General features: G+C 43.3%; 1 protein-coding gene across 2 annotated transcripts; it reads left to right on the top strand.

Annotated features, from left to right (window-relative positions):
• The first annotated feature begins 239 nt into the window (after positions 1-239).
• HSP90AA1 (heat shock protein 90 alpha family class A member 1) lies at positions 240-10,881 on the top strand. Of its 2 annotated transcripts, none has more exons than XM_024215183.3 (11): positions 240-324; positions 2,232-2,390; positions 2,491-2,857; positions 3,515-3,648; positions 4,957-5,265; positions 5,980-6,145; positions 6,486-6,676; positions 6,844-6,991; positions 8,616-8,884; positions 10,039-10,372; positions 10,608-10,881. In XM_024215183.3, exons 2-11 carry the CDS (start codon positions 2,232-2,234, stop codon positions 10,715-10,717), a joined length of 2,187 nt encoding a protein of 728 aa, XP_024070951.1. In that variant the 5' UTR covers positions 240-324; the 3' UTR covers positions 10,718-10,881. The 2 variants fall into 2 exon arrangements, with proteins under 2 accessions (XP_024070951.1, XP_024070952.1); XM_024215184.3 differs by lacking the exon at positions 240-324 and adding an exon at positions 1,542-1,910.
• The last annotated feature ends 13,428 nt before the right edge of the window (positions 10,882-24,309 follow it).

Below are 24,309 nucleotides of genomic sequence, written 5' to 3'. Positions count from 1 at the left end.
GGGACCGCGCGTGCGAACCGGGCTCCGGATGGCGCATGCGCAGTCTCCTCAACTAGCTGACAGCGAAACGCGTGCGCAAACCGAGAAATTTCGTTCTGGCGCATGCGCATTTGTTCCCCAGCGGCTCCCCCCTCGGCCCCTCCCCCCGTGATGAGGGTTGGAGTCGCCACCCCCGTGCCTGTCAGTGAAGGTTCCCGATGGTTCTGGAAGGAGGCGGCGCCGGGGGTATATAAGGCGGGCGGGAGGCGACGAGTACCAGCGCTGTTAGTGCAGAGAGGGAAGCACGGTTAACTGAGAGGAGCAGCTACAGCTATCGCCGCTAAGGTGAGACGCGGAGGCAGCGGTGACCGGAGGATTTATCGGAGGCTGGACCTCTCAGCGGCTCCTTCTCCGGTCGAGGGGTGGGGGGTGACTTGGGCTGAGGCGGAGGTCCTTTCGCGCCGCGGAACGGAGACAGGTACTCTGCTCGCGGGAGCCGCGCTTGCAGGGCCGTGTAACGGCTGCAGGCAGCGCCCACCGAAAGAGCCACCCGGCGAGCGGTGTCTGGCGTTGCGGGAAGTGACCCCTAGGCGGCTGTGCGGGGACTCACGCTTGTCTGGGGAACTGATGGGAATGGAGAGACTCGGCTCATAGAGGAGACTGGCTCCGGCTTCACACCCGGAGCAGGGTCGGGGAGGGGACCGGCTCTGCCCGCGCAAGGGCGGGCGGTGATGGGTTCCGACTCGGGACGAGGCTGGCTCACGTGTGTGTGTGGGGGGTGATGGAGACTGGCAGCGCGGGAGGGAGTGGAGAAGGGGCTGTCGGGGTAGCTCGTGTGGATGCGGGGGTCTAGCTGAGCCGAGAGGCGGGGACCGGCCCCGGAGGGGGGGGGCGCAAGGGACTCGCTCTTGCGGCGAGTGGGTGGGGAAGGCGCTGGGTAGGAGAGAAGGCTCTGGCAGTTTCTAGAATCTGTTCCTGGCCGGAGGCTGTAGGGGGCGCCGTGCCCCCATTTCTTGGGAGAGTTTCCAGCTCTGCCTGCTGTAAAGTATACCGAGTACCCACCGCGGGGGGAGTTGGAATCTGAACTTGACCCGGTTCTCCGTGGATATTTGTGGTGTATCTTACAGCGCTACTGCTCTGGAGAAGCACATTGCTAGGGAGGTCTCCCTCAGAGCTTTACGTGGATTTGGTTTAAGCCGGTACTGTAGCAGTTAAAACAGGGATATGACTCTGGCACTGGGCTCCCCAGACTGGCGAAACCTGTTCTTTTGCAGCTAAGAAGTAATAAATGGATTATACCAAATTTATCTCTTCTTAGAACTGAAGTATAGTACCATTGCCTGGGTGAGGGGTATGAGCAACAAAATGCCACATTGTCTGTTAAACAGTGAATGCAGTTGCACATATACACCTTTGGGTTGTATGAGCTATGCTGCTCTGCAGCCTTGAGGTGAGAGCTCCCAATTTGTGACTAATCACTCAGGAAAAAAAAAATTAGATGACTGCTGGAAACAATACTCCGATTGTGAGTTGAACTTACTGTGGGTTGAACTTAAGGGTATATGTGTAGGTATGTTTTGCAAATCATTTTCTAGTCCCATATGTTGTATAAGGCTAAACTTAATTGTTGGAATTTTGGTTTAGACTATAATGTTAACTGTGTACAGTATTCAGTCCTTGATTGGAGGGAATGATAGTCCCTAGATGCTCTGGAAACTAATGTAGATTTTTTGACTTGTGTAAAAGTACATATTTTTAGACAAACAAGGCAGAACATCTAGAAGCCAATTCAAGTATTCAACACAGTTTCACTTTCTTCTCCTTTTCTAAATGGCTCCTGCAACTCTGAGGATGAAGAATCCTGAAGGATTCACAATATTGGCCTTACTGCCTATCGTGCACTTTTAAGGAATGGGCAAATTGCTGCTGAGGTACTTAAACCTTTGTCCTCCTGAGGAGCAGAGAGTTGTGCTCATCCATCACTGCCAGGTCTTTCCAGATAAGGGGTATAAGAATTAGAGTTGGAGTGCTCTTCACTGCTAGCAGGAAGAGAATACCAATTGGGGTTCTCTTACTTAGTCTGATATATGATAAGCCATGCTCTCAACAACCCTTCTATCCCAAAGTGGTGGTACTTGTTAAAAGAAGTCTTAGTGGTTGAACATAAAACAGGTGAAGAATACTATGTAATTGTTTTAAGAGCCATTCTACAGAGCTGTCGTTTAGAGCTACAACTTCACTTATTTCTACAGATGCCAGAAGCTGTGCAGACTCAAGACCAACCAATGGAGGAGGAGGTGGAGACCTTTGCCTTCCAGGCTGAAATAGCTCAGTTGATGTCTCTGATCATCAACACTTTCTATTCTAACAAGGAGATCTTCCTGAGAGAGCTGATTTCTAATTCATCAGATGTAAGTAATGGAAATAATTAAGTGACTAGCAGCCAGTGACATTGCCACCTAAATGCAAGTAGTGTGTTGAGGGGTCTGATAGTTGCCTCTTGTTTTGTAGGCTCTGGATAAAATCAGATATGAGAGTTTGACTGATCCAAGCAAACTAGATTCTGGAAAAGATCTGAAAATTAACATCCTTCCCAACAAGCATGATCGCACCCTGACCATTGTGGATACTGGCATAGGGATGACCAAAGCTGATCTGGTTAACAACCTGGGTACTATTGCCAAATCTGGCACCAAAGCCTTCATGGAGGCATTGCAAGCAGGTGCCGATATTTCTATGATTGGTCAGTTTGGTGTTGGCTTCTACTCTGCCTACTTGGTTGCTGAGAAAGTAACCGTGATCACCAAGCACAATGATGATGAGCAGTATGCTTGGGAGTCTTCTGCTGGAGGATCATTCACTGTAAGACTTGATAATGGTAAGTGCTAACATTCTGTTGCACAGGTAGCTCTAAAGCATCCCCATATTCATGTGTTTCCCCGTATTATGGAAGGGTTTTGAAGATGGAACAGCAGTAGCATACGGTATCATGTTAGACTAAACTGCAGTTAAAACAACTGCTCTTCAGGGGTAGTGTTTCTTAACCTCTGCTGCAAAATTGATTCACAATTGTAAGTAAATTAAAATAGTAGTGCAGCAGTGGTCCTGCATTTCTTTTGTAAAAAGGATAAGAATGTGAGGTAGCGGTTCAGATAAGAAACTTCTATTTCAGAGGATAGCTCAACTACAAAGGGAGCTGGGAGCTGTTTGTATGCTGCAGGGATTGTAGGTAGGGTGCATATCTTGTATTAAAGATCATGTGATCCAAAGGAGGGCTAATACATTATTGTAAAAGCATGAGTGCAGGTGACCTACCTGACACAAGGAAGTAAGTATAAAAATACTATGTAGATGTGGGTGTACAGTAAACCTGTGTCCCCCCGCAAATAAATTGGGGACATAAATAATGTGGATAAATTTAAGCATAAGGTGCTTAATTAGAATCTTCTGATCCAGATGGAAAAAACCTGACTAGCACCTTGCTAAACACACTTTTACTGGTGCTTGCAGTAAAGTTCTCAAATCTTTATTCTAGGGGAACCTCTGGGCCGGGGTACAAAGGTTATTCTGCATCTTAAGGAAGACCAGACCGAGTACTTGGAGGAAAGACGAATCAAGGAAATTGTGAAGAAGCACTCACAGTTCATTGGTTATCCAATTACACTCTTTGTAAGTGTTCAGGTTGGAATGCTAACAGTAAATTAAACTAGTAAAATTTAATCACTTCATAAAACGACCACATTATAATGTTTAGTGGTACAATAGAAGGTTTAGCCATAGTATCTCAACAGTACAAAATTTTTATTCTAAAGTGATACACCAGATTAAAAATCATTAATATACTAATGTGTAGTGTGTATAGATAACATTTGTCTAAGAATCTGAATAAGTATCTTTTTTGTTTTTTCCTCACTTGCTGTTGGGGACTCTTGCCAATCAACAGTGCTGTCAGACCTGGTTCTCTTCATACATGGAGTCACAGAATAGAGTAAAAGATATATAACTTAAACGTGATGGGCACTGAGTGACATAACACAGTACATCATTAAAGATGTACTGTTAAACCTAATGGTTTCAGTAAACTTTAGATTCATATACAGACGTTTTCTGTTTGGGGTTTAACTTTGTTTTGGGGTTTATTTTTAGCAATTTGAGTTGTGTAGATGTCCAAAGACTAGGGTTTTTTCAGGGCCTTCTCTTGGTCTATACTGTAACAAATTAATCTCTTTAATGTTCCCTGCTGCACTTTAACATGTTTCAAACCTTTAGTGTGCACCAGCAGGGTTTACATGGAACAATTAACATGCAACTCATTAGTGTGATTTAGAAATGACACCCTTGTAGTCTGTATTTAGTGCTCTGTGTAGACAGCCCCTTAGAGACAAGTAACCAGTTCTGATGTTTTTCTGATCTTTATTGGATACAAGAAAAATGAAATCTGGATTGATCAGAGCTGTTTTGTTGCTGTTCATCAGTTGAAACTAAAAATCAGAAGCCCTCCTTACAGAGCATCCTTAAAGTGTCTTAAATGACTTGATAAATATTTCTTCTTCTGCCTTTTTTAACAAGGCTTTCACCAAATAAACTTGTTTCCCCCTCCTCCCCCCGCAAACCATGTCTAGCTATTCAGGATTGTGCTGTGCTACTACTTTTTGATTTATTCTCTTATGCTTAAACATTGGGGTGCTAGGTAACAGAAAACCAAGTGCAATAGTTAAAATTGTCTCCCCCTTTGTTTTTTTTTATCGCATTTCTACACTAAACCTTTAATTAGAGGTTAGGAAGAGCAAGGGGGAGAACTTGGTGGCTGCCGTGTGCGTGTATATGTGTGTATAGGGTATCCAAGATTGCTGTGACAATCAACCCCCAAAACGGTTGAGGACATGGGCATGCATGGAAAGATTATTATCAGGGCTTCTAACTCATGTATAACATGCTGTGATGTCCATCTTCCATTTAAATTTCTAATCTTTTTAGGTGGAAAAAGAACGGGATAAGGAAGTAAGTGACGATGAGGCAGAGGAAAAGGAAGAAGAGAAAGAGGAAAAAGAAGAAAAGACAGAAGACAAACCAGAGATTGAGGATGTTGGCTCTGATGAGGAGGAAGAAAAGAAAGATGGGGACAAGAAGAAGAAAAAGAAGATTAAGGAGAAATACATTGACCAGGAGGAGCTCAACAAAACCAAGCCAATCTGGACCCGGAATCCAGATGATATTACAAATGAGGAATATGGAGAATTCTATAAAAGCCTGACCAATGATTGGGAAGACCACTTAGCAGTGAAAGTAAGTAGGACTTGTCTCTGAAATCGAAATGGCTAAAAGCCCAGTGGATCCTACCTCAGTTGTGTGGTTTGGGTATTGTCTAGGTTCCTTTTTTTTTAATAAAAAGATACCTAAGTACTTGAAGAGACCTTTCTGCTTGGCTGAGGGTGATGAAAGCTGCAGTATATGCCTACTAAAACTGCTGTAGCACTCAGTGTAACTGAATATCCTAAAGTTAGAAAATACTAAGTTATATCACTTGATTTGTGCACATCTGAAACAAAGTAGAAAGTATAGGCCTTGTAAAACCAAGTTAAGTTCTTAAACATAATGTAGGCAGCAGCATTTATCTCAGGCGCTGATTGGTAAAGTTTTTCTACAGTTAGGAATCGCCTTTGACAATCAAGGTGAATACATGCGAAACAAACTAAATAATGGATGGTAGGCTCTTATGGCACCACAGGAGCCCTGCCTAAAGAGAATGGGAACCTCCTGTAGACCTCTAATTCTACAGTATTCGGAGAACATCCCTTCCACTAAGACCTACATACTGGTGGAGACTAGGGGTATACCTTGATTAAGAGAGCAATGACATTTTATTAGTGAAGATGTCAAGAATGTCTCTTGGACGTCATAGCCCCAGCTCAGTGAAGTGGCCATGAATGTCTTCCAAATAGTGTAAAATGCATCAAGCTAACTTTAAAAATTCTTAAACCATGTCTTACTTTCTTGCAGCACTTTTCTGTGGAAGGGCAGCTGGAATTCAGAGCTCTTCTATTTGTCCCAAGACGTGCACCCTTTGATTTGTTTGAGAACAGAAAGAAAAAAAATAACATTAAATTGTATGTACGCAGAGTCTTCATCATGGATAACTGTGAGGAGCTAATTCCTGAATATCTGAGTAAGTAGGCCCTTGTTTGAGAAGTAACATTCCTCTGAACTCCTGTCATGTATACCGGTGAACAAAAGGCTTTCTAATAGAAACATCTTTTGTGAGACCATAAATAGTGACCAAAATGAGATTCTTTTTCTTTAAGATGTGAATGTGGAAGAGTAAGACAGAACAATGAAGAGGGTTGATTATCTATCTGATTCTTTAAGGTTTTGGAGAAAAGGAACTCTCTAAAAAAACAAGTCCTAGACTATATATTTGGAGCATATCTAATTTATTAAGATTATTAATTTCATTGTAAAGATCTTTCTCTTAGTTTGCAAGATTTGACACACATACTTTCTTACAGACTTCATGCGGGGAGTGGTGGACTCTGAAGATCTGCCTCTAAATATTTCCCGTGAAATGCTGCAGCAGAGCAAGATTCTGAAAGTGATAAGAAAGAACTTGGTCAAGAAATGCTTGGAACTCTTCACTGAATTAGCAGAAGACAAGGAGAACTACAAGAAATTTTATGAGCAGTTCTCTAAAAATATTAAGGTTAGTGACCCTTTAGTATTTTAGCAAGAACTTCTCTCTCTTTTGCATGGTGGCCTCTATCAAATGATTTATATTATCTGTTTTTTATTATTGGCACTTGCACAATATGAGCATGTAGTTTGAAAAGGTGTTTTTTTTTTTAAAATATATATTTATTTTTCCCCCAGCTTGGCATACATGAAGATTCCCAAAACCGAAAGAAACTCTCAGAATTGTTGAGATACTACACTTCTGCATCTGGTGATGAGATGGTCTCTTTGAAAGACTATTGTACTCGGATGAAGGAAAACCAGAAACACATATATTACATTACAGGTAACTCAACTGCAATTACTTTCAGTTTTGGCTTTTAAAAGCTTCTGAATGTACTAGACCTTTGCTTGCTATCTAATGACTCTTAGGCAGGCACCGGAACTTGTGCCATAGGTAGTACATAGCTTCCAACTTGTCCTATCTGTCTTTTAAATAGTCTTGCTGTGGATTGGCAGTTCTTGCTCCATAGGATATCATACCACATGCTGTCACAATACCACTGCATGTTGGGATTAGTTTATAATTGAACAAGCGAGTCAGCAATACAAAAACGTGTGGCATTTCATAAGTGTCTCTCTCTAACTTAAAACTACCTTCTTAGAAGTATGTATTTATTTAGACAGACAGACATACCCTGTCTGAAGTAAGGTTATTGCATTTAAGCCCTTAGTAGGTATATGCAGGTGAACTCCACACAACAATATCCGTGCATGTTGGAAAATGCACAAGGAGGCAAGCTACATGGTGAATATTTCTCTTCTGAGCATCTGATGGAATCTTAATGACAAGCATCCATGTTCTAAATGTCATGCTTGAGTATTTTTCATACTGAGTTGAGACATCTGTGGGTCTTTGTTCCCAGTCTCATGTCAAGGAATCATGTAGCTGTGTTTTGAGAGAAGCAGCCCTGGGCACAAATAAGGTTTCTAGTGGTGTTCATATGGTCCCAATTTATACCTTGCAAACATTCCAGTCAGGAATGCAACTGCTAGGGAGCCTCTGAAATAACAGAAACAGTCTCCATTTTTTGGCTATTCCTTATCTTTGAATTTACACTCTTTCCCCCCCATTGGCGGGGGACGACAGTGACAATAAAGTAGAAGTTTCTTGTGATAGTCTCAAACTTCAACTCAACACACTTAAATTGGCTTCTTATCGTTCCTGAGGTACTTCACCTAGTGTTTGAGAATGTCTGTCTGAGAAATTGGAGACTAAAAGTACAACATGCTAAATTCATGAGCTGTGATCTCTTCTGGAGTAGGTATTGCCAATCTGCAGCTGCTGTCCTTCAGCCATGGATTGCTAGGCCTTCATGATTAAGGGACCAGGTGTAGCTTATCTTTCATCCTGATAAACACCCAGATTTTAAGAAGTTTATTTAAAAGGGTATATGTGGCTTAGCATCAAAATCAAGTGGCCTTAGGCAAATGGCTTCAAGATTCTGGATTTCATGACTAGGTTCAGTGCTGCTCAAGGATAAGCCTGAACCTGTTGAGGGAGCAGGTGCAAGCCTCTTTGCAGAGGACAAATAGGAAAGCCAGTGTCCTTTCAGGGTTGTATCTGACACATGGGAAGGGAGACTCCACTTTTCTAAGCAGTCCCTCAGACAGCTGGCCTCAGGGTGGCTCAGTGTAGTGCACTTCACAAGCTACTCTGGGCACCTTAGGCTGAAGTTGCAAGGCCCCTTTTAACAAGCACCAAAACAAGGTTAGCATTTTAGACAGTCTTCCATTTCCAGTAGTCTGTCCAGAACAACCTGGCTGTTTGCTGCTCCGTTGCTCTTCTGGGACAACTCAAGCTTACTTAAATGAGAATCTCAGATACCTAGAGAAGGTACAGTTTCTATAGTCATCTACTGTAGTCAAGTAGTTGTGGCTTAAGTTGAAAAATGGAATTCTTCTTTCAGGTGAAACCAAAGATCAGGTAGCAAACTCTGCTTTTGTGGAACGCCTTCGCAAACATGGTCTGGAGGTAATTTACATGATTGAACCTATTGACGAGTACTGCGTGCAGCAGTTAAAGGAATTTGAAGGCAAGACCTTAGTTTCTGTAACAAAGGAGGGTTTGGAGCTTCCAGAGGATGAAGAGGAGAAAAAGAAACAGGAGGAGAAGAAGGCAAAGTTTGAAAACCTCTGCAAAATCATGAAAGACATACTTGAAAAGAAAGTGGAAAAGGTATGAACATCTCACTGTTTGTAGGCAGTCTTAACCCTACTGTTACATCACTCTTCTGATTAGTAAGCTCTTACAGGCTACTGGGAGCAATGGTCTAGCTGTTAATGAGACAGCCTTTAATCAGCCATGTTCCTAGCATTTAAGAGCTCTAGCACCACAAGTATTGCTAGTTTATAATTCCTGTCTCATATGGAACAGTTTCTCACTTCTCAGGGTTAAGTGTGTGTTTTAAGGCAAGGTGAAGAATGAAATAAAATAAACTGTTCTACTTGGTGTTGCTTGGCAAAAAGTATTTAATACTCAGTGTCTCGTACTAAAATTACTAGCTAGGGGTTTTTTAAAAAATAAACTATAGAACTGGGTAGGCAACCTATGGCATGTGTGCCGAAGGCCACATGCGAGCTGATTTTCAGTGGCACTCACACTGCCCGGGTCCTGGTCACTGGTCCGGGGGGCTCTGCATTTTTAATTTATTTTTAAATGAAGCTTCTTAAACATTTTAAAAACCTTATTTACTTTACATACAACAATAGTTTAGTTATATATTAGACTTATAGAAAGAGACCTTCTAAAAACATTAAAATGTATTACTGGCTCGCGAAACCTTAAATTAGAGTGAATAAATGAAGACTCAGCACACCACTTCTGAAAGGTTGCCGACCCCTGCTATAGAACAATCAGGCAATCTGTGTGCCCCTTACCTCTTTAGATGCAAAAAAAAAAAAAAGATTAAGGTATGGCTCAAACACTAAAGTCAATTTTTTTTCTTGTATCCAACAGTAGTAACTATCATATAGTCTGTCTGTACAGTGGTTACTACTTTCTCTCCCCCACCAAAAAAAGTAGGGTTGGAACATCTAGTTTTATAATCCAGTTTGTCTGTCAAGTGGTGGGAGATGCTTTGGTTTCCAATCAGAGTGAAACAAGATTAGTCAGTTACTAGACTGTCCATTGGACTTTTAATAGTCAAAGTATCCTCAAATTCCACTTTATGATGTGGATATACAAATGTTGATTGCATCATAGCTTCTCTGTATTTTGTCACCTGGCTTATGCAGGTACTCTAGAACAATTGCTGCAGTTCAGCAATATCTAGTATCTTAAACCATACAGAAACCAACTTTGTGGTAACCGCTAATGCTTCCACTCAACAGGTTGTGGTCTCCAACCGTTTGGTGACTTCTCCATGCTGCATTGTAACAAGTACATATGGCTGGACTGCAAATATGGAGAGGATAATGAAAGCACAAGCACTGAGAGACAACTCCACAATGGGCTACATGGCAGCAAAGAAACACCTTGAGATAAATCCTGACCATTCCATCATTGAAACACTAAGGCAGAAAGCAGAGGCCGACAAGAATGACAAGTCAGTGAAGGATCTGGTTATTTTGTTGTATGAAACCGCGCTCCTGTCCTCTGGTTTCAGTTTGGAGGATCCCCAGACACATGCTAACCGTATTTATAGAATGATCAAACTTGGTCTTGGTAAGTAAGCCTGTTCAATTTATAATCCTAGTTCATGTATATGTATTGTCCTTGGGAGGAATTTAATGGTTGTAGATCAACATTTCCTCTTGTCCAAATAACTGAGGGTGCAGTTGAGTAATCACTCCTGCCTATGATATGAAGGACATAGAAATTGTTTCTGTCCTGAACTCTAGTATTAGAGATTAAGACCATCTGGAAATATATTCATTGTACAATTGTGTTTTTTGTACAGGCATTGATGAAGATGATGCTGTTACAGAAGAAACTAGTCCAGCGGTTGCTGAGGAGATGCCACCACTTGAAGGCGATGATGACACTTCACGTATGGAGGAAGTGGACTGAAATAGCCAGCTAGCTTACAGAAACTTGTGGCTGTTTCCTTGGCTAATTTGAATAAGTTATATTTTGTATATTATGAATGTTACCTGCCAAAAAATTTGACATGATCTGCATTCCCTCTTTATATTTATTTTCAAAGATGTTATACTTATTTTTGTTACTTTTTTTTTTTTTTTTCCTATTGTGATATACGAAGGGAATGTGTTTTTCTTGGTGCATTAACACTGTAACACCCTAGACAGGCAAGGGAGTGATTATTTTGTCTATAAGAGCTGGTTGCAGATGGCAGGGGTTTCAGCTTATTCTTTATTGCCAGAAATATGGGAAAAGTAACTTAATGTTATGCTATCTGGATGTTTAAAAGTTGTAATCTGTTATACAGCTCCTCACTCACTAAACATGTCTGGCATACGGTACCTAGTAACTAGGTATCTAGAAGAGCTGAAATATTTGGGGAAGCTTTAACCCCCATGCTCCTATGTTTCAGAGTCTTGATGTTAAAATTTGTCTTTTTATACTGTAAAAGGATTTTGGATTGCACTCTACCATAGAATAGAATCCACTGTAAATCTCTTGTGATTTATGCAACTCTGCATGTACAGTTCAACCTTAGAGCTGTCTAGGAATAAAAGTGTTATGAATTAATCTTATTTGTGAGGGAATGCAAAGTTATTTTACTAACAAGTGTGGCAGTCATACTGATTGATTCTCAGGAGACAAGTGAGCCATAATTGAAAGCCAGCAGTTTATTCTAGTATCTGTTACTGTGTATCTGGGGGGCTGCACTCAAGTTCATTGTGTAGAATGATTTTCTTCACCTCTGCATGATTTAGAGGTGTCTTATGCATGGTCGGTTCCCTACCTTCCCCTCTTCAAGTCTTAATTTCAACTCTCCAGCTGAGGTAGTTGGTACCCAGAACCCTTTTTTCTAGTCCTGCTCTCCACAGTCTAGAAGCTGCAAGGGAAGAGTCATGACAACACTCCAACCACCATGGCTTCATGGGCCCAAGGTGATCCGCTCCCCTACCACAAAGTGCAGTCCTTGCCAGTGGTGCTAGCCTCTTCTTGGTGGGTGGGGCTGAGGTGGGCCATATCCCCCTGCTTGCCATGAAGCCCCACCCCCACTCCTCTCCCCCTCAGGCCCTAGCCAGGCCAGAAGCCAGAACTGGGCTATGGTAAGAGCCATCCAGGGAGCCCAGGCTGCTGGGGCAAGCCCTAGACCCTCCACCTGCCCTGGGCAGCATGTCCCGAGGGTCCAGGGCAGGAGTGACAGCATGGGTGGTGCATAATAAAGGTTGGAGGAGGGGGGAATGGGATGGACAGGGGCAGATGTGGGACTCCTGGAAAATCTCCCTCTGCTGGAGGAACTCTCCCTCCCTGCCACAGCCCCCAGGGCACAGAGGTTTTCCAGTCTTGGAGCCACACTCAGGGAGAGGGGCAAAAGGAGCAAGCAGGGGGTGGGGTCTCAGGGAGGGAAGAGGAGGATGGGGGCCATGGGCAGAACAGGGATGGGGCCACAGGGAGGGGCTTGGGACTCAGAGCTCCAGCCAGCGTGGAGACTTGTGCTGTGGTCCCTGCCCAATGACCCCAGATCTGGGGTGGGAGGGGCTGAAAGCAAGGAGCAGGGGCATGGCCTTGGCCAGAAGAAGAGGGGCAGGGGCCTAGACTCCCCAAAGGGAAACGTCACACACTGCCCATGGGTGATGGATTCTACCTGAAAGTGTGTGTGCGTGCGGCGGGGGGGTTATGAAGCCATGCCCCCTTGGTAGCCCAACCCCTGCCACTCTTCTCCTGGTACACCACCCTCTGGGCAAGCTGGAAAACATAGCTGGGCCAGGGACCCCAGACCCCTCCACTGGCCTGGGGTGGAGGGACCCAAGAGCAGCCCCCAGCCTGTGTCCCTGCTCCTCTGGCCTCCGACCCAGGGCAGGTGGAGGGTCTGCAGCTGCCCACATGGCTTACCCCAACCCAACTCCAGTTTCCATCCTGGCCTGGGGGCAGCACCTCAGGAGGCTGAAGACAGGGCCGGCACCAGGCACCCAAGCTGGTGCTTGGGGCGGCACCTGGAGGGGGGTGGCCCAGCACTCTGGCCGCCGGGGGGAGAGCCGAGCCCCCGCCGGGGCTCGCCGCCCTGCCCCTGGCGCTCTGGCCGCTGGGGGGCGGGGGAGAGCCGAGCCCCCGCCGGGGCTCGCCGCCCTGCCCCCGGCACTCTGGCCGCCCGGGGGGGGGAGAGCCAAGCCCCCGCTGGGGCTCACAGCCCTCTCGCCGCCTGGCCGCCGGGGGGAGAGCCGAGCCCCCGCCGGGGCTTGCCGCCCTCCCCTCCGGCCGCTGGGGGGGAGAGCGGAGCCCCCGCCGGGGCTCCGGCTGCCCCCCTCCGGCTCCGGCTGGGGGGGGGCAAAAAAGCCAGAGCCGGCCCTGGCTGAAGAGCTGTAGCCAGGTCATGGTCAGAGCTGCCTTTGCAGCTGTGGGGGGCTGCAGACCTTCCATCTGCCCTGGTGCGAGGCTTGAAAGCCTTGCAGAACTTACACTTGTCCCAGTGATGAGTGTCTCCCAGACACTGGAGGCAGGAGTCATGGGGGTTGCCCATGGGCATAGGCTTAGTGCAGGAACTACAGGGTTTGAAGCCCTGGGACATCATGCCCCGAGGCCAGTAAGGGTGTGTATTGGAGGGGGAACCCCCCAACCTGCTAAGTAGTGAGACTATAACAACTAAGAACTGTGAACTATTAATGAATAAAGGGAACTATTTACAGAGAGTAACAGAAGAGCTAGAGATTAGTGGGACACTTGCAAGGAGACGACCACTTTTCCAACAACTGTCACTGGCGATAAGAAGGAACTGAAGGGGGCGTCGGGCCAGCAGGGTCATATATAGAGCACCATACCGGCACCACTCCAGGGGGCTCCACAGCCGGCCCGACGGGGAGCTGCTAGGGAAGTTTCCGACAGCCGTGCACACAGTGCATGTGCACACCTAACTGGAATAGATATGAGCAACATCTCGAAGAACAAGTTACAAAAGGTGAGTAATCGTTTTTAATGGAAGGTTAATAACTCTCTTTTCCTCAGGCATCCATAGCAAGATCACCTTTCCCTCACAGACCTCTGGAAGGTTATCTCATCTAGAAGGCATCTTGTGTCCAGTCCAGAGAGAGAGCAGGAGAACTTGAAGGAGGCAGACCTCCAACCTGTCCTGAGAATGATCGTGTCTTTCCAACCCAGCTTGACAATGGAACTTCTCAGGAGAATAGTCAATGCCCTGGAAATTCTGATTGAAGTGCTGCAAGACTAGTCTCACAACTTCTCAACATTCTGCACTTATAGGTCCCTGGTGGAATGGCAATGCCAGTAAATGAAAGCTGGTTGGAACCAGCCAAAGACCTTTGGCAAACCCCTGCCTCCAAGGCGCCCACCTCTAAGAAGGCAGACAGGCACTATCAAGTCCCCTCCAAGGGCTCTGAATATTTCTACAACCATCTGCCACCAGACTCTTTAGAGAGACAAAGTGTATGAGGTAATATCTGTTATTGGACCAACTTCTGTTGATGAGAGAAAGACAAGCTTTTGAGCCACACACAGCTCTTCTTCAGGTCTGAGAAAGGAACTCAGGGCATCACAGCAAAATGCAAGGCGGAACAGGTGGTTTAGCATAAGCAATCTGTTAAATGGTTAAAGGAGGAAAAAAGGGGAAAGAATGTTTTTAATAGAACCTACTTCAATCCCTATAGTGCATTGGCCCTTCACACTTCTTTTACCACAGCATCCAAGCTCATTTCAATCCTAAAATGCTTTGAAGGACTACAGACAAAAGAAAATTGACAATTGTTAATAATTTAAGAAAATAAGTAAAAATTACACCAACAAGGTGAGGAAAGTAGAAATGGGATACTTGAGGATGAGAAATGTCACAACATAACAATAAAACATTCTCTAAGACATTAATAGTGGTGATAAAATATCTTTATAATAATTCCTTTTTTCTCTGAAGCCTGTATGAACAGTTATATTAATTCAAGAGACTTAATCTCACTAATTTTTGCCTAACAATTAAACATAGAATTTTAATCTTATATTTGAATGTCCTGTATGTAGGTTTAATTAGATCACTGACACTGCTTAAGGTGTTTTGTAGTTGAATATATCAAAACCCTTCTTCCCTTCATAGTCAAGATATCCTATTTGTACAAAGTGATGTCACAGTATCATCTGTAACATCACATTCTGTTGCCACAGTAATAAATCTGACATCAAAACAGATGACTTTGGCTTTTGATGACTAAGAAGATAGTTTGTACAGCAAAAAGAGCCTGTGTGCATATGCATTAATTAGCAGTTTTGGGAACTAGGATGGAAATAGTGATTGAAAGGTAGGATTATGCATGCAAACGTTTCCTTCTTGGTGATGCTCAAATGTTTAAAACAAAGGTATTTGAATGCTTGATTTGTTTCAGACAGTTTCTTAGATAATTTCTCCAAATTCTCTCATTGGCTGAAGTGGTCATTTACTAAAATTGGATGAACCGTATTCACAAGGCTTATTATAACACAGAAGCTGAAACTATGTTTTAACTTATAAAAAACAGTAAGCTAAAGAAGCCAGATAAAATGCCATCAGAACAAGAGACTCAGCATCTGTGAATTGTCATGACATATCTCTTGTCAAACATTATGCCTCTTTTGCTAATTGCCTTCTGAAATGAGGGGTGAGGGGAAGGGGCTGGGGGAGAGAGAAGGAACCATGGAGTGGAGCAGGCTGGCAGGTAGAGAAACTCTACCAATAAAGCAAGAGCTCTTTGAGGCCATGGTAGATAGGATACAAGTTTCAGGGATCGTGTGGGGCTGGGTGATAATGGCACTGGTACCACAGGTTTGGGGCAGGCAGCTATGGATGGTGCTGGGATGCAGTGTCTGCAATTGGGATGTAACAGCCCCACCTCTGGGGATGTAGTAAGTAGTGAGCTCTCCTGGGCATCAGTTGCATGTTTTAGGCTCAGGAAGAAAGAAGTGGCACGGGTAAAAGGAGGGGGAGGTGATAGTGTCATCTCATTTCTGGAGAATAAAAGTGTGTGAGATTTGAGGATGTGCTCTGCTTTTTAGCTGTGGAAATCAAACCTTTTAAACACTTCATTAATAAAAGGCTTAAAGTAAGTGGAAGATGAACATGTTAGGCTGGCATTAAAGGAATTAGTGTTTGGTTATTTAATTTGTTAGGAGGGTTTCTTTAACAAAACTCCTTTTCCCCCTCCTGTGTATTACACTCTTGTGATCTAATGGAGTCCACTAAAAATCCAGACTTTGTACCAAGACTAATACATAAATGCATGGTAAAATCTTTTAAAATTATTGACTCTCTCTCTCTCTAGCGAAAAATACTCCTAAAATTTATCCTCTAGTGTGTTGAGATTTAAAACTCACACAGTGAATTGGAAAATGCTGAAGACTTCTATTTCTAGTTTTCTTTGCTGGTGGACTGATGACTTAAGCCTTCACCTCCATGAAAGTTGATTCAGATGTGAAGCATGAGAAGAGGGGAAGAAACAAGCTATGTTCCATTGGAATAGTTAAAATGTTGAGCAGTAGGTGGTGGCCCATGAGTGCAGATTAAAACCTCCACAGGAGCTGAACCTAGACTATGGAATTTACTCCTGCAAGAGATAAGAATTACCACAGAGCACCACTTTCAGAACTAGATTCCAAACTAATTTCTTGAACTTCACTTTCCCTTCTTAAGTTCTTCCCAGATACACAAGAAAGGCCATACTGGGTCATAACAATGATCCATCTAGACCAATATCCTGTCTCTGAAAGTGGCCAGTGCCAGATGCTTCAGAGGGAATGAACAGAACGGGGCAAATTCGAGTAATCCATTCCGTCACCCAATCCCAGCTTCTGGCAGTTGGAGGTTTAGGGACACCCGAAACATGAGGTTGCATCTCTAACTAGCTTGACTAATAGCCATTGATATTCCTACCCTCCATGAATGAATTTACCTAATTATTTTTTGAACCCAACTAGAATTTTGGCCTTCACAACAGCTCCTTGCAACAAGTTCTACAGGTTGACTGTGCATTATGTGAAGAAGTACTTCCTTTTGTTTGTTTGAAACCTGATGTCTATTAATTTAATCAGATGACCCCTAATTCTTGTGTTACACAAAGGGGTAAATAACACTTTCTCCACATCATTCATGATTGTATAGACCTCTATCATAGTCCCCCTTAGTTGTCTCTTTTCTGAGATAAACAGCCCCAGTCTTTTTAATCTCTCCTCATATGGAAGCTCTAATAATTTTTGTTGCCCTCCTCTGCACCTTTTCCAATTCTAATATATCTTTTTTGCGGTGACCAGAACTGCACACAGTATTCAAAGTGTGGGCATACTATGGAGATATCCTATCTCCTAGAACTGGAAGGGACCTTGAAAAATCATCAAGTCCAGCCCCCTGCCTTCACTAGCAGGACCAAGTACTGATTTTGCCCCGATCCCTAAGTGGCCCCCCTCAAGGATTGAACTCACAACCCTGGGTTTAGCAAGCCAATGCTCAAACCACTGAGCTATCCCTCCCCACTGGATTTAGATAGTGGCATTATGATATTTTCCATCTTATTATGGATCCTTTTTCTAATGGTTCCTAATATTCTGTTAGCTTTTTTGACTGCTGCTGCATATTGAGTGGGTATTTTCAGAGAACTATCCACAATGACTCCAAGGTCTCTTTCTTGAGTGGTAACAGCTAATTTAGACCCCATTGTTTTGTATGTATAGTTGGGATTATGTTTTCTCATGTGCATTATTTTGCATTTATCTAAATTGAATTTGATCTGCCATTTTGTTGCTCAGCCACACAGTTTAGTGACATCCTTTTGTAACTCTTCACAGTCAGCTTTGGACTTTTATCTTGAGTAATTTTGTATCATCTGCCAATTTTACAACCTCACTGTTCACCCCCTTTTCCAGATCATTTATGAATACGTTGAACAGCACAGGTCCCATTACAGATCCTTGGGGGGGACCCCCACTGTTTACCTCTTTCCATTGTTAAAGCTGACCATTTATTCCTACCCTTTGTTTCCTATCTTTTAACCAGTCAGTGATCCATAACAGGACCTTCGCTCTTATCCCAGGACTGCTTAGTTTGCTTTAGGGCCTTTGGTGTGGGACCTTGCCAAAGGCTTTCTGAAAGTCCAAGTACTCTATATTGACTGGATCACTTTTATCTATACGTTTATTGACACCCTCAAAGAATTCTAATAGATTGCTGAGGCATGATTTCCCTTTACAAAAGTCGTGTTGACTCTTCCCCAACATATTGTGTTCATCTAGGTTTCTGATACGTCTGTTCTTTACTATAGTTTCAAGCAGTTTGCCTGGTACTGAAATTAGGTTTAGTGACCTGGATTAATTGCCAGGAGTGCCTCAGTAGCCATTTTAAAAAAATCAGTATTACATTAGTTACTCTCCAGTCATCAGGTACAGAGGCTGATTTAGGCAATAGGTTACATACCATAATTAGTAGTTCATATCTGAGTTCCTTCAGAACTCTTGAGTGAATACCATCTTGCCCTGGTGACTTATTACTGTTTAATTTATCAATTTGTTCTTAAACCTCCTCTACTGACACCTCAATCTGGGACAGTTCTTCAGATCTGTCACCTAAAACGAATGGCTCACGTGTGGGGATCTCCCCCATATCCTTTGCAATGAAGACCAATTCAAAGAATTCATTTGGTGTCTTTCACAACGGACTTGTGATCTTTAGCACCTGGATCGTTCAGTGGCTTCACTGACTGTTTGGCCGGCTTTCTGCTTCTGATGTGCTTTTTAAAAATGTTGTTATTTGTTTTTGTGTCCCTGATTAGTTGCTCTCCAAATGTTTTCTTGGCCTGCCTTATTATACATTTGCAGTTGACTTGCCAGAGTTTATGCTTCTATTTTCCTCACTAGCATTTGACTTCCCGTTTTTAAAAGATGCCTTCTTGCTTCTGACTGCCCCATTTACTCTCTTTAGAGTAAAAGCATTTTTTTGGTTCTCCTACTTTTTTTATTTTTTTTTATTTGGAGTATACATTTAGTTTGGGCCTCTGATACGATGTTTTTAAATAGTTTTTAGGCAGTTTGCAGGCATTTCATCCTTGTGATTGTTCCATTTAATTTCTGTTTAACTAGCTTCCTCATTTTTGTGTAGTTCCTCTTTTCGAAATGTTCCTGTGGTAGGCAGGGCCAGCTGTAAATCAAATGGAACCGCAGATGAGGAGTGTCTTCGGCACCCCCGCCTCCATTTGCTAAACTTTTGAATACCTTATTTCTTATTGCATTTGTAGCCCATTTCACAACTTTGATGCATGATTTGCATGCATGATTTAACCCTGTTATATAAGACAATAAATTTGCACACTAGGATCTGTACAGCTGCAAGCCTGGCGCCCCAGGCAGTCGCCTGGGTCACCTGCCCCTAAATCCAGGCCTGGTGGTAGCTTTCTTTATCATTTTCCCCCTACAAGGATGTTAAATTTAATTACATTATGGTTGCTATTATTAAGCAGTTCACTTATATTCCTCTCTTGGATCAGAGCCTGCATTCCACTTAGGACTAAACCAAGAATTGCCTCTCCCCTTGTGGGTTCCTGGACAAGCTGCTCCAAGAAGCAGTCATTTAATGTGTCTAGAAATTTTATCTCTGCACTCCTTTCTTAGGTGACATATATCCAGTCAATAAGAGGATAGTTGAAATTCCCCATTATTATTGCGTTTTCTGCCTTTGTAGCCTCTCTAATCTCCATGAGCATTTCACAATCATTGTCACCATCATTGTCAGGTGGTCAGTAGTAATTCCTACCGCTAGACTCTTATTGTTCAAACATGGAATTTCTACTCAGAGAAATTCTGTAGTACAGTTTGATTCATTTAAGATTTTTATTTTATTTGACGCTGTGCTTTCTTTCACATATAGTACCACTCCCCAACCAGTGCAACCGACTGTGTAATTTCTACATATTTTGTACCCTGGTATTATCGCATGCCAATCCTCATTCCACCAAGTTTCCATGATGCCTATTATACCAATTGTTTCTTTTAATGCTAAGCACTCTAATTCACCCATGTTAGTATTTAGACTTATAGCATTTGTATACAAGCATTTGTACATTTTGTCAATATTCAGTTGTTTGTCTTCATGTGTTATATTTAAATGGGACTCTTTTATGTTTGACTGTTCCTTGCTAGCTCCTACTTGTATTTTACCAACTTCTTTCCTATCGTCTTTTCTAGGATATAGAGTTTCCCTTTTAATAAATTAATCTCTAAGGGATGGCTCTGCCTGAACCGTGTGCTCTTCCATAGATGTTGGCTTTCCCCCAGGTCTTAGTTTAAAAAATCCTCTACAACCTTTTTAATTTACCTTTAACCTTTAATTACATGTCTTGTGGGCAGGTGGTGAATGCATGTGTTTGGTGCAAGCAACTCATGGCCCTCAGAGACACAGTACAGGCTCTTGAGGCCAGAGTGGCTGAACTGGAGGAGCTAAGGGAAACAGAGAGGTATATAAAGGAGACTTTCAGGGACACAATAGAGCAGTCCCACCTCCCAGTCTGCCAGCCTCTGTGTAGTTAAGGAGTATGAAAGTCTCAGGGAAAGAGAACATCAAGCTAGAGCAGAGGGACACAATCCCATAGTTGGGACCCTCCTTCCACATGATGTCATGGTATCCTCTGACATTGAGAAAATACCCCTGCTGGGAAGGGAATCCGAGTTACTAGGAAAAGCCCGGTAATGGGGGATTTGATTATTAGGAACATAAATAGTTGGGTTTGTGATGACTGGGAGAACTGCATTGCACTTGGCAGGCAATTTACAGAGACTGCAGATCTCATAAGATATCTAGACAGACATATATGCAGGGGAAGAGCCGGTGGTCATGGTACATATTGGTACGAATGACATATGAAAAGGTAGGAAAGAGATCTTGGAGTCCAAACTTAGGCCGCTAGGTAAGAGATTAAAGTCCAGAAACTCCATAGTAGCATTTTCCAAAATGTTTCCAGTTCCATGTGGAGGGCCAGGAAGACAGGCAGAACTGCAGGGTCTCAATGTGTGGACAAGACGATGGTGTACGGAGGAGGAACTGAGGAATCTTTTGGGAAAGGAGGAGATTATACAGGAAGGATGGGCTCCACCTAAACCAAAACAGAACTAGACTGCTGGCATGTAAAATGCCAAGTGCAATGCAGTTCTCCCCGTCATCACAAACCCAACTATTTATGTTCCTAATAATCAAATCCCCCATTACCGGGCTTTTCCTAGTAACTGGGATTCCCTTCCCAGCAGGGGTATTTTCTCAATGTCAGAGGATACCATGACATCATGTGGAAGGAGGGTCCCAACTGTGGGATTGTGTCCCTCTGCTCTAGCTTGATGTTCTCCTTCCCTGAGACTTTCATACTCCTTAACTACACAGAGGCTGGCAGACTGGGAGGTGGGACTGCTCTATTGTGTCCCTGAAAGTCTCCTTTATATACCTCTCTGTTTCCCTTAGCTCCTCCAGTTCAGCCACTCTGGCCTCAAGAGCCTGTACTGTGTCTCTGAGGGCCATGAGTTGCTTGCATCAAACACATGCATACACCACCTGCCCACAAGACATGTAATCATACATGCTGCATTCAGTGCAATACACTGGATAGCCCCCACTCTGCTGCTGGACTTGTGCTTGCATTATTTTTACTTTTGACAAAGACACACAATATGCAGGGCCGGCGCTTCCATTTAGGTGTCCTAGGCGGTCGCCTAGGGCAGCAGGATTTGGGGGGCGGCAATTCTGCGGCGGGGGGTCCTTCCGCGCTCCTGGTCTTTGGCAACAATTCTGCGGCGGGGGTCCTTCCGCGCTCCGGGACCCGCCGCCGAAGTGCCCCGAAGACCGGGAGCGCGGAAGGACCCCCCGCCGCAGAATTGCCGCCGAAGACCGGTAGCGTGGAAGGACCCCCCCAGGGCGGCAAAAACCCTGGCGCTGCTCCTGACAATATGCCTGCTCCTGCACACAAAACACAGAAAAAAAAACCCCTCCCAGACCTATAAACGAATCTAGCTGTTTCTTCTACATGTTATTTTGGGAAATACACAGCTATGTAATGCGGACCATAAAAGTGCCTACATATATATCAAAGGTAACTAAGAGAGAGTGATATTTATAGCATTAACATGTATAATGGACCTAGAAAACTATATAAAGCTCTGGTGAGCTGTTGCACTGCTTATAGACTGAGAGATTTTCTTTTGGAAAATATTTTATATACATTTACTATCGGGACTGGCCAGGTCATAACTAAAATGCATACTGGAATTAAAGACAGCTGTAAACAGCTTTTCAACATTCAATTGATTGCTAGCATTTGGGAGAGTAGGTATAAATGATTGGCTCAAGTAAAGTCTTACTCTCTTAAAACTGACAGTAATATTTATTCTTATACTTGAGCTGTTTACCACGGAGATAAGAAGAAAAGCTAGAAATTAGCTTCCCTTTGTCACTTTGTGTATTTTGTAGCTAGGTGTTATCGCCTAAGTGGATGTGAGATGCTATTGAAACCTTTCTTTATGCATGACACCCAAAAATCTGGTCAGGGAAAGATAAAAGAAGTGTTAAAGAATGTTCAGTACAATAAGCATTCAGATATCATGGTGATGGGTACAATATCAATACTACATCAAAGTAAAACATGACTGTTGCTTTTTCGTTTGGCAAGACTCTCACAGAGCTTTTCAGCGCACTTAAACTGAATTGAGACATGTTCCTTTATATTGGCTTCTAATTGCATTTGGAGGTCTTTGATCGCCACATAGAAATGTTTACAGAGATCTTGTGGCAAATACATAATTACAAATGTTCTTGTGCATATTTCTGATGTAAAGACTTTCTTAAACCAGGGTTGGCCTAATACTGAAGGACCTGTAGAGAAACCAAGTGACATGAAACTTCAAGTAGGTTTGTACACTTCTGCTATTTGATTATTTAGCAGCCTTGTTTAAATATTCTGATGTTAAAAAAAAAAATACAATTGTTTGAACTTTTATCTAGAAGAGTCATATGGGGAATGGCTATCACATATATCCCCCTTCTCAACCCATACAAGAAAGTTGTGATATACAGGGGAACGAACAAGAAACTGATCTTTTATATCTTGGCACCTGTCACGTGATGTGGTTCAGGGTTACAAAAGGTGATACTTTTACCATATGGCTGGAGTCTATTGTCTCCAACGCTCTTATGTGTGTTATATGTTGATAGTGAATGTCAGTGTGTATTGCATTCTCTCAATGACCTTTCTCATTATTGTGGCATGGACAATTTGGGAGAGACAATGCTAAGTTAGTTTGGTGGCAGCCAAACCAAACACAACTCTCATGCAATGAGAGGCTGTTGGCTGTTTGTTGAACTTATGATATGATATATTATGATATATTATAAAACGGCCTTGAGGTTTATATATTTTTTTTAAATATTTACATTTTTTAAATTAAGTATAAAAAAATCCCAGTGAAAAATCCTCCCCTCTGAACCATGGCTGATCAAATGTGGAACAGACATAACTGCATCAAAGAAGCATTCAGTGTCCTTAGCACCAACGGTGGCATGAAGATGAGACAGAGAAGCACACTACTTCGTCATAAGGTGCCCCAATTGTGCTTTATTGTTTTGGTGATGGGAAAGAGAGAGATGGGTGTGGGTAGATTGGAGGGAGATGAGAATTTTTTGCAGTAGCCCTTCTCTGAACAGTACTAGTCATTCCTTGCACAAGCAGGGCCGGCTCCAGGGTTTTGGTCGCCCCAAGCAGCCAAAAAAAAAAGAGCCGTGATCGCGATCTGCGGCGGCAATTCGGCGGGAGGTCCTTTGCTCCGAGCGGGAGTGAGGGACCGTCCGCCGAATTGCCGCCGAATAGCTGGACCTGCCGCCCCTCTCTGGAGTGGCCGCCTCAAGCACCTGCTTGCCAAGCTGGTGCCTGGAGCCGGCCCTGTGCACAAGATTCTCTTCCAAAACTAGCTGTTGCTCTGCCTGCCAAGATATTCAGAGGGATAGCCATTTTTAAGCACTTTAGAGTATAAAAGAGCAAGTGTACATATATATTTCATGACATGATTTTCTCCCCACCCCCTTTTTACTTGTCATTTATAAAAAGCCTTAAACAGATTTCAAGTTCCTCACCAAGTTACTCTTCCATATGAGGAACATACTCTAAATATGTTGTATAACAGCTGTTTCAAACAAACAAAAAGAAACAAAAGAAACCCTTCCTCTGTTACAGGAAAAGGTTTTCTTTCCAAGTATTTTAACTATCTGTTCTTCACTGCCGTTTTCTGTAGAGGGTTGTAGAGGACTGTTCACAGACTTGCTCACTGTCAAGTAAGTGCGAGTTATAGTTAAAATCATGTGATCAGAAGGCCAGCATTTGTGGTACTGAAACCACTATGGTGACAGTACTTTCACACCAAAATGTCCCTGGGCATATAATCATCTTTGCCAAAATACCTTACTGCATCCTTCGGTCTGCTTCTGCTGGTACTGATGGCAAACAGCAGCAGAGATTTTAAGGGAAGCCTGCATTAATATT

The sequence above is a fragment of the Terrapene carolina genome, unplaced genomic scaffold, assembly GCF_002925995.2.
Source record: "Terrapene carolina triunguis isolate 2854851 unplaced genomic scaffold, T_m_triunguis-2.0 Scaffold189, whole genome shotgun sequence".
Lineage (NCBI taxonomy): Eukaryota > Metazoa > Chordata > Testudines > Emydidae > Terrapene > Terrapene triunguis.
This window is presented reverse-complemented; position numbering and strand designations above follow the sequence as displayed.